The sequence below is a fragment of the Euleptes europaea genome, chromosome 17 (assembly GCF_029931775.1).
Source record: "Euleptes europaea isolate rEulEur1 chromosome 17, rEulEur1.hap1, whole genome shotgun sequence".
NCBI lineage: Eukaryota > Metazoa > Chordata > Lepidosauria > Squamata > Sphaerodactylidae > Euleptes > Euleptes europaea.
The window spans coordinates 12767807-12778236 of NC_079328.1; the positions used below are offsets into that span (position 1 = coordinate 12767807).

The 10430-nt window shown below is 63.4% G+C and overlaps 1 protein-coding gene across 1 annotated transcript; it reads left to right on the forward strand.

Annotated features, from left to right (window-relative positions):
* The first annotated feature begins 2147 nt into the window (after nt 1-2147).
* Nucleotides 2148-10040, forward strand: LOC130488651 (protocadherin-10-like). The gene is given in 6 exon segments (XM_056862292.1): nt 2148-3835; nt 3870-4776; nt 8732-8774; nt 8777-8789; nt 8898-8986; nt 9723-10040. Coding segments are annotated over 6 exon segments (3000 nt in total). The 3' UTR covers nt 9983-10040.
* The last annotated feature ends 390 nt before the right edge of the window (nt 10041-10430 follow it).

Sequence of the window (10430 nt, forward strand, 5' to 3'; positions counted from 1 at the left end):
TCCCCTCCCCTTGCCCCCTCTTTGTCTCCCCACTTCTTTTCTTTGTTTCCCCCCTCTCCTCATCTCTTTCTCTTTCCGTCTCAGTTTCTTTCCTCTCCCTCTCTTCCGTCCCTGCTCTCCCTTCTCCCTCCTTCCTTCCTTCTCTCTCCCTCCCTATCTTGCTGTCTCTATCCCTTTCTCCTCTTCTCTTCCTTTCCTCTTCCCCTCTCTCTGTCTTTCTCTCTCCCTTTCTCTCCTCCTTCCTTCTCTTTTCCCCTCTCTCCCTCTCTCTCTCTTTCTATCCTTCTCCCTCCCTCTTTCTTCCCTCCTCCTCCTCCTCCTCCTCCTCCTCTCTTCCTTTCCCCTTCCCTCCGTCTTCCTCTCTCCCTTTCTTTTCCTCCCCTTCTTTCTCCCCCTCTCTCTCCTTCCCTCCTTCTCTCCCCCTGTTCTCTTCTCCCCGCCTCCCCCCCCCTCTTTCTCGGCACAATCGCCGAGCACCGCTCAATCGCCTCTGAAATCTGCGCCTCTCCGAAATCCCTTAAGTAGATGGTTAACAGATTACCCCCCTCCCCCCCGCCTTTCCTCGAGTCCGGCTCGGGGAGGTTGGGCTGGCGGGGCCGGGCCGCCTTCCGCCCCCCCCCCAATAAGGCGGGCAGGAGCCACTGGCTGGTTTCCCCAGCCTCTCACCGGAGGAGAGGGGCCCCGAATCTTACCCGGGAGGTGGGGGGAGATCTCGGCGGGGGGGGGGGTCCTGGGGAAGAGCGGCGCGCCTTGAGGACAGAGGCGAGGCCGGGGGTGTGCAGCCGACCCTCCCAACTCGGAGGGTGCGCATCGCCTCCAGGCCCTTGAGCTGAACTGGCCTGACCGTGGACCTGGCAGGGGAGGGGCTGCTGCGTTGCTGGGGACCCTGGCTCCCGAGGACCTCATCCAGCTGGTCCTGGCTGGCCCTGGAAGAAGAGGTTGAGTCCCCCCGGGCCAAAATCCGTGGGACCCCCCCCCTGCACAGATCAGCCGGGGAAGGGGGGGGGCGTCAGGAGGGGTTCGACTGATCCTCAGCTCTGGGGTGGGGGGATCCGTCCGATCTCAGGGGCGTGCGAGGAAGGACTCTTCCCAGGGCCGAACCCCTGCCCCTGAGCCAAGGGCTACGACCCATCCACCCACCCCCTATCCCACCCCCGGCCGGTGCTCGCCAGGAGCCCTCCAGCGGAGGGGCGGCCGGCCAACCTGTAGCGCCCCCGGCTCCTTGGCTGCTGGGGAGGGGATCGGGGCCCCTTCGGAGCTCCCGCGGCCGGGGAGGGCGCGCGTGTGCGTGTGCTGGGGGGGGGGAGGGGGGCTTCCCCCCGGAGGGCTCCGACGGCGAGGGTCTTGCTCCGGCTGCCCGGCCTGTAATCCCCTCCCGCGGTAATTAAAAGCCAGCCGGCATTACAAGGGGGGCGCCGCCCGCGCCCATCTCATCCCTGCGCCGGGAGCTTAACCATCTGCTAAAGGTTAAACCCATTCGCGGAGTCTGATGTCAGGATCGGGGGGATTTGCCTTCCGACGTGTCGGGGGCTCTTTAATCTCCCCGGGCCGGGAGGGAGGGAGGGAGAGGGGGGGGGACGACACAGGACGGCCCACCAGCTAGCGCGGATAGCCGGCGCCGGCCGGGTGGGGGCGCCCCTCCGCCTCCCCAAACGGAGGGAACTTTCTTTCCCGGGGCTGAGACGGCGGCGGGGGGGGGGTTTCCAGCCCCACGGAGGCTGCGGCTGGCCGGGTCCGTCACAGCCCATTTCCTCGCTGGGGGAGCGCGGAGGGGGAGCGCGGAGCTTTCGCTGCCTGGGAATGATCGCGGTCTCCCGGGCGTAGGATTGCACGCCGCGCCTCCCGCTGGCTGCCTGGGCTGCCTGCCTCTCGCACCCCCCGCCGCCCGCCTGTAGCCCGCCCGCCCCAGCCGCGAAGGGGTTAACGCCCCCCCCCCCATCCAGTCCCCCGCGCGGTCTGGCTGCCTCGCTCGCCTCCGAGCTGGGGCTCGACGGCGCTGTCCACCAATGCGGTGCTGAAATGGCACGGGGCGCCTCCCTCGGCGGCGCCTCCTCCCGCCCGCCCGCCCGAAGGGGTGGGAAGCCGGCGAGGAAGAGGAGGCGGCCGGGCGGCAGCTGCGGCAGCGGGGCTCCGCGTCGCCGCCACTGATGCCTTCCGCCGCCCGAGACGGCCGGCCGGCCGCCGCTGCCCGCCGCCCGCCGCTGCCGCTGCTGCCTGGCGGCGGGGGGTGGCGGCCGGCGCTGCTGCTGCTGCTGTGCTGGTGCGCGGCGCCGGCGGGCGGGCAGCTGCGCTACGCCGTGCCGGAGGAGCTGGAGCACGGCGCCTTCGTGGCCAACCTGGCCGAGGACCTGGGGCTGGACGTGTCCCGCCTGTCCGCCCGCCGCTTCCGCATCGCCGCCCGGGCAGGGGGCCGGCAGCACCTGGAGGTCAACCTGGAGAACGGGATCCTCTTCGTCAACGAGAAGATCGACCGCGAGGCGGTGTGCGAGGCGGGGGGCGACGGCGTCGGGGGGTCCCCCTGCCTGCTCCACCTGCAGCTGGTCATCGAGGCGCCGCTGGAGCTGCACCGCGTGGAGGTGGAGGTGCTGGACGTGAACGACAACGCGCCGCGCTTCCCCTGGCCCGAGTACGTGCTGGAGGTGGCCGAGTCGGCGCTGCCGGGGGCCCGCTTCCCGCTGGAGAGCGCCCACGACCCGGACGTGGGCTCCAACGCGCTGCGCGCCTACCGCCTCAGCCCCAACGCCTTCTTCTCGCTGGAGGTGCAGAGCCGCAGCGACGGCAGCAAGTTCGCCGAGCTGGTGCTGGAGCGGGGCCTGGACCGCGAGCAGCAGCGCGGCCACCGCCTGCTGCTCACCGCCCTCGACGGCGGCGTCCCCGAGCGCTCGGGCACGGCCCGCGTGGTGGTCACCGTGCTGGACGCCAACGACAACGTGCCCGTCTTCGAGCGGCCCTCGTACAGCGTCAGCCTGCCCGAGGACGCGCCCAAAGGCGCGCTGGTGGTGCGGCTCAACGCCACCGACCCCGACGAGGGCGCCAACGGCGAGGTGGAGTACTCGTTCAGCGGCCACGCGCCGCCGCGGGTGCGGGAGCTCTTCGTGGTGGAGCCCCGCAGCGGGCAGGTGCGCCTCAAGGGCCAGCTGGACTACGAGCGCGCCAGCCTGCACGAGCTCTACGTCCAGGCCAAGGACCGCGGGCCCTCGGCCGTGGCCGTCCACTGCCGCGTGCTGGTGCACCTGCTGGACGTGAACGACAACGCGCCCGAGGTGAGCCTCACCTCCGTCTCCGCGCCCGTGCTGGAGGACGCGCCCGCCGGCACCGTCATCGCCGTCATCAGCGTCCTGGACCGCGACTCGGGCGACAACGGGCGGGTGAGCTGCGAGATCCCCCCCGACGTGCCCTTCCGCCTCCAGCCCTCCTTCCACAACGACTACACCCTGGTGACCACCCAGGCGCTGGACCGGGAGGCGGTGGCCGAGTACAACCTCAGCGTCACGGCGCGGGACCGGGGCTCGCCGGCCCTGGCCACCCGGCGGACCCTGCGCGTCCAGGTCTCCGACGTGAACGACAACGCGCCCCGCTTCGCGCAGCCCTCCTACAGCGTCTACGTGCTGGAGAACAACGCGCCCGGCGCCTCCATCTGCTCCGTCAGCGCCCTGGACCCCGACGCCCAGCAGAACGCCTACCTGTCCTACTCCCTGGCCGAGGGGCACATCCAGGGCATGCCCGTGGCCACCTACGTCTCCATCAACTCCGACAGCGGCCACATGTACGCGCTGCGCTCGCTGGACTACGAGCAGATCCGCGACTTCCCGGTGCGGGTGGTGGCGCAGGACGCCGGCTTCCCGCCGCTCAGCAGCAACGTGACGGTGTGGCTTCCCGCCGCTCAGCAGCAACGTGACGGTGCACGTCTTCGTGCTGGACCAGAACGACAACGCGCCCGTCATCCTGGCGCCGCTGCCGCGCAACGGCTCGCTGGCCGTCGAGGCGGTGCCCCGCTCGGCCGAGCCGGGCTACCTGGTGGGCAAGGTGTCGGCCGTGGACGCCGACGCCGGCCCCAACGCGCGCCTCTCCTACCAGGTGGCGCAGGCCAGCGAGGCCGGCCTCTTCAGCGTGGCCCTCTACACCGGCGAGATCCGCACCGTGCGCGCCTTCGGGGAGAAGGACGCCCCGCGGCAGCGGCTGGTGGTCCAGGTGCGCGACGGCGGGCAGCCGCCGCTCTCCGCCTCCGTGTCGCTGCTGCTCTCGCTGGTGGACGGCGCGCCCCAGGTGCTGCCCGGCTTCCGCGAGCTGCCGCTGGGGCCCGAGCCCCCCGCCGCCGCGCCCCTCACCCTCTACCTGATCGTCTCGCTGGGCTCCGTCTCCTTCACCTTCCTGGTGGCCATCCTCGTCCTGACGGCCCTCAAGTGCCACAAGGACCGCCTCACCCTGCGCGGCTACGGCTGCTCCCTCCCCGCCGCCGCCGCCGCCGCCTGCCGGGGCTGCTGCTGCTGCTCCTGCTCCTGCTGCCGCCGCCCCCCCGCCCCCCGCGCGCCCGCCCCCTCGGACCTCTTCAAGAACCCCAACAACGCCGCCCCCCCGCAGGGCGCCGGCGACGGGGCGGCCCTGGCCGGCCCCCCGGGCTACTGCTACAAAGTCTGCCTCACCCCGGAGTCGGCCAAGAGCGACTTCATGTTCCTGAAGCCCTACGGCCCGGACCCGCCCCGCAACAACGAGAAGGGCCCCGACAAGGGGGGCCCGGCCCGAGGGGGCAAGAACGCTCTGCACACCTCCAGCCAGGTAAGCTCTGGGGCGCGGGCGGGGCGGAGGCGCGGAGAGGAGCCTGCGAAGCCCCCCCCCGCCTCGCCCGCCGCCCCATCAATCCGGAGCCTTTCATGCCGGAGCCCCTTCCCCCAGCTCATTATCCGGCCCTTTGATCAAGCGGCAGCGCCGACAGGAGTAACCGACAGGCGCCCCCCCCCGCGGCCCCGCCCGCCTCCTTGCCGGTGGAGGTAATGGTACGGAAAACGTCAGGCTGGTTCCCAATTAGCCGGGCTGGCGACGGGCGCTCCGACGCCGGGGAGCGGCAAGGCCGGGAAGGGGAGCGCCTCTGCCGGCGGAGAGGCCGGTTCCCGGGCCCCGACGGCTCCTCTCCGGCTCGGCCTGCTGCCTCCCCCCGCCTCCGCCCGACGGAAAGGCTTCTGCGGTCCTCCGCGGTTGACGGGACGGCCTCCCTCCCTCCCTGCCTGCCTGCCCGCCCGCCCTCTCCGCTGGCCCGGAGGAGCCCGGCCCGGCCGCCCCCCGTTCCGCGCCAGGAACTCCGGGGGACTCCCCAACCCAAACACTGCCGGGGCTTTTCCAGACGTGCGCTCGGAGTGCCGCGAAAAGCCCGTCTGGAGACGCTCCCCGGGAAGCGGGGTGGACGGAGGGGCCCCTGTCCCCGGGGGAGCCTCCGGAGCAAATGCCCCTGCCCCCGGGGGAGCGGAGCTGCGCAGGAGCACGGCGGGGCCCGTCCGCTTTCGGTGAGGCTCGGGCGGCAGGGCTTCCCCGGGGGTCCTTCAGGCCACAAGCGCCTCCTTGGGCCTGAGAGGACCCCGCCTGGGATCTGCTGGGGGGCAGTAGGGAAAGTGCGTGGGAGTGAGGCGGGGGGGGGCAAAGGCGGGGGGTGGGGATGGGGGAGGCTCTCTGGGGCCGGATCCGAAGGATCGCCTGGCTTGGCTTCTTCAGGGAGGCGGCGGAAAGGACGTGACAGATCGAAAGAGATTTGGGTGTCAGCGGCGGTTAAGCAGAGAAATGAGCGGCGCCTCATTCTGGCCATGAAAGCAAGGCTCTTTCGACGACGCCAAGGACGGCAAATCCCAAAAAACACACCAACAACCCTTTGGAGAGGCGCGCAAGAGCCGGCGCTTGACTGCGCACCCACCCACGCGGGTCTCCACGCAGCCATGGCGAAGTCGCTGGGGAAACTCCCACCTCGGAGCTGGGAGAAAGGAAGAGGATCTCCCGGGGAGAAAGCAGGGGTGGGGTGGGGTGGGAGGCACCCGGCAGGACTAGGAGAAGCCCCCCGCAGCTCTCCGACCTTTCCCCCAGGGCGCCTGCAGAGACGGGCCAGGCCCTGAGCAGGCCTGCCTGCCTGCCATGCCAACAGGCTTTCCCCTCCGGACGTGACCCCCATGCCGAGCAGGTGGGCGGCTGAAGGCAGACTGCCTCACCATGGGGCAATAATTGGGGGTTTGCAAAGGGAGCCAGGGCCGGCGGCGCATCCGTTTCACAAGCCAGCGGGTCTGATGCCCAGATTTCCAAATCCGGGCAGGCGAAAGCGCGCCTGGGAAGACAGACCAGGGGCCAGTATTCCGAAGCCTGCTCTGCCAACTTGGAAGCCTTGAAGAGGGGAGTGGACATGTTAATGGAGGAGAGGGCTATCCATGGCTACTAGTCAAAATGGATACTAGTTGTGATGCATACCTATTCTCTCCAAGATCAGAACAGCAGGCCCATTATATCAGGTGCTGTGGAGCACAGGCAGGATAACGCTGCTGCAGCCGTCTTGCTTGTGGGCTTCCTAGAGGCACCTGGTTGGCCACTGTATGACCAGACTGCTGGACTTGATGGTCCTCTGTCTGATCCAGCAGGGCCTTTCTTATGTTCTTATGCTCTGGGGCTGGCAGGAGAGGCAGTTAGTGGACCAGAGCCCCCCATGCCCGTGAAATGGCCCAATTCTGAGTTGGACCATCATTCCCCCCAGCGCAGAGCTGTCCCTGGCAGTGACTGGCCAAGAGCTCTGGGTCTCCAGTCAAGCAGGGAGGCACTGCCAGGGTCTGGTTGGCTCCAGGTGGTTGGTGGCTTGGGAGGAGCCTGTTCCCCCCACCACTGTGCTTGGCTTGGAGCTGGCTGGCAGCAGCTCAGGGCCAGGAGGGCAGAGGGGCACCATGCTTGGTCTGACCAAACACCTTGAGCAGGCCCCCGGCCAACAGAGATCTTTTGCAGCCCAGAACTGGGGATGCCAGCAAAGTCCTGCTGCTAATCTGCAGACCCCCTTCTTCACCTTGCTCACATGAAGCTGCCTTATACTGAATCAGACCCTTGGTCCATCAAAGTCAGTCTTGCCTACTCAGACCGGCAGTGGCTCTCCAGGGTCTCAGGCAGGGGTCTTTCACATCACCTATTTGCCTAGTTCCTTTTAACTGGAGATGCTGGAGATTGAGCCTGGGACCTTCTGCATGTCAAGCAGAGGCTCTACCACTGAGCCATGGCCCCTCCCTTCCTGCTCCAGAAGGAAGGAAAGATGGGGCTCAGTGCCTGGCAGCCTGTCCTGTCCCTGTCATCCACAGTGCCCAATTAGCCAGGAGTGCAGCATCCCGGGTGTGGGTCAGAAAGATGTACGGGTCCCGGTGGGGCGTGGTACCCTTCTGCCTGGAGGACTGCAACATTGCAGTGGTTGCTTGCCTTGAAAAATGGGCCGTTGCAGACAGAGCACCATGGACAGTGCTCGCATACAGAGCGCCAGGTCATGCATGCCTCTGCCATTTGTCTTGATGGCAGAGGAGTCAAGAGATGCCAACTGGACCCGTGGGTGGAAACCACAGTTCCTCGGCGCCCTTAGGAACTTGCAAAAAGTGTTTACCAAGGAAAAAAGGACCCCTCTCGTATGTCACATGGAACTGGCCCTTCTTGGGGCCAGTTTGCTCTTTGCAGCATCAGGAGATGACTTGCATGTGGGAATAAGTCAGTTGAACAGATTGTCTCCACAGCCTCTCTTTTTAGAAGTGACTAGGAGGCCACATTAGGGGTCTCCAGGCCTTGTTCGTTTGGCCCTCCAGGGTGACTGGTTGGCCACTATATGAAGAAGAAGACAAAGAAGAAGAGTTGGTTTTTATATGCTGACTTTATCATTTAAAGGATAATCAAACTGCCTTACAATCACCTTCCCTTCCCCTTCCCACAACAGACACCCTGTGAGGTAGGTGAGGCTGAGAGAGCTGGAAGAGAGCTGTGACTAGCCGAAGGTCATCCAGCTGGCTTCATCTGGTTGTCCAGATTCGAGTCCGCTGCTCCTGTGGAGGAGTGGGGAATCAAACCCAATTCTTCAGATTAGAGTCCACCACTCCAAACCATTGCTCGTAAGCACTACACCATGCTGGCTCTGATCTTTGCCCCCACCAAAGCCTCAATACCCCTGACCACCAAGCCCCTCTTGTCCCGTTCTACTCTCCCCTAATCTTGCTAGTTAAAATATCTTTCCTGACTCAGTTTCCATCCCCAAAACACCCCGTGCTGCCACTAGCCCCCCCTCTCCCACCAGGCCTCCTGATCATTTGCAAAATATCCCCCCCCCCCAGTTCTATCTGCCCCGGCACCATTCTGCTCCCCCACCCCACCCCAGCTGTCACATCCACATTCCCCTCTGCTCTCCTGCGCTACGGTGCTGAACAACTCTTTTATTCTAGTCACAATGCCTGAAATCCAGGGAATGGCTGAGGTGCGGGTGGGGAGGCTGCTGTATTATGCAGCAGTAACCATTGGCCACGGTCTTTTAGCTGGACTGAGGTCATCCCGGCCCTGAAATTAGTTCAGTCATTTGCCTGGAGTGGGGCTCTGGAGAGACCTCGTAGACCTCCTGCTCGATACCCTTCCAGCGAAGCATTAAAATCTGCCATTACCATGGCAAACAGCCGATTGAAAACCGTAAAGGCTCCCAGCGGTGTTTGAGTGTCATGGAAATGGCCGTCCCATTCTTCTCTCCCCTTCTTTGCAGGCAAAACAGCCCAACACAGACCGGCTGCCATCGAAGACTCAGCAGTAGCCCTGAAAAGGTACTCGGGGTTGGGCTGGATCATTTCATCACAGGGCAGGGATTGCTGAGCCCGTGGAGCTGAGCTCCTAACTGAGGATACTTCTGTTTCTTTGCTCTGCATTTTTAGCTCGCGAAGCCTGGAAGATATCGGGGGAGTCCGGCGAGGAGTCCAGAAAGAACACGACAGGCTGCGCACTTTGGTCACTCCGGTGGCTGGTGAGTTGTGGACTGTTGGGGATCTCAGGAGCAAGGCCTTTGGCCGTTGTGCTTCTTGAACTTCCAGTTTCGCATTCTTCCTATAAAATAATGGTTAAGACAAGGCAGAACTGGCCCTGACCTGGACAGCCCAGGTTAGCCTGATCTAGTCAGATCTCAGAAGCTAAGCAGGGTTGACCTTGGCTAGTGTTCAGATGGGAGACCTCCAAGGAATACCAGGGTCATGACTCGGAGGCTGGCAATGGCAAACCACCCCCAAAAGTCTCTTGCCTTAAAAACCCTATGGTGTCACCATAAGTCAGCTTTGACTTGACGGCAAAAAAAAAAAAAAAAAAAAAAAGGCAGAACTGAGTTATGGGGTGCCAATGTGTAGGGATGGGACTGGGATAGTTCATAGTGTGTATGCCTCCCCCCTCCCGCACATCACAGGCCTGAAAACATTTATTTAATTTGCATTCTGAGACATTTTAAAGGCGAGCTGAATTCCACAGTCATGGAGATGAATGGGGCATTTGTTGGGGATTTCTTGTAAACTAGGCCTTTGAAAACCACTTCCCAAGAAATGCTTGATATCAAAACTTAATTTTGGTGTTGTGTTTTGGTCCCTTTTTGTTTGGCCAAAAAGCAGGGTACAAATAAATTAACACATAAAGTAGATGAAAAGGGCGATATGCCAAATCTTCTGCTACTTCCCAGGCATTCGTTCTTTCATTAGACAATGTCTTGCTTTTTGCAGAGCTCCAGAAGACATCTGGCCCCCCCAACAGCATCTGGACCCCTCCCTATGCCCCCCTATACACGCAGCACGCCTCACCCCTGGATTATCAACATAATGTGTATATTCCAGGGACCCCAACCATGCCTGCCACCAAGGATGAACCTCCTTTTCTGGATCAGGAGGCCAAGAACAGCTTCTCCACTTTCGGGAAGAGGAAGAAAATGACCACCTATTGCGATATACACGACAACAAAGTTATTAACAATAACCTAAAATAATGCTTGCTTTTGACCAGTAGGGGGCGAGGAGGCCACCCAGAGGCTGCCCATGGTCCTGGTGAAGCCAGGGTCTAATTTCTGACCTTCGACAACTGCATTGTCCTGCCTGGAACCAGTGGCCAAGGACTTTCTGTACAAGCTGTACAGCTTGGTAGACTGAGGGGTTACTGTCCTGTCCAGACACTGTCTGCTAGCGCAACGAAACTGGAGATAAGGTGGACAGTGACTGATAGCTCCTGGGCGGAGAGAAGAAATGAAAGACAATCAAAAGAACGCAGATGAAAATGTTCTTCTTTCCTTCGGCAAGGCTGGTGTTCACTCTGGGCGGAAGCTGCTGCATGACTGACAGTTTGATATTGTCTGTCCAGTGTTACATGAAGCACTGGTCTTATGTCACGAAAAAAAACAGGTCTCCTGGGGGCGGAGGAGTCAACACAGCCATGTCCTG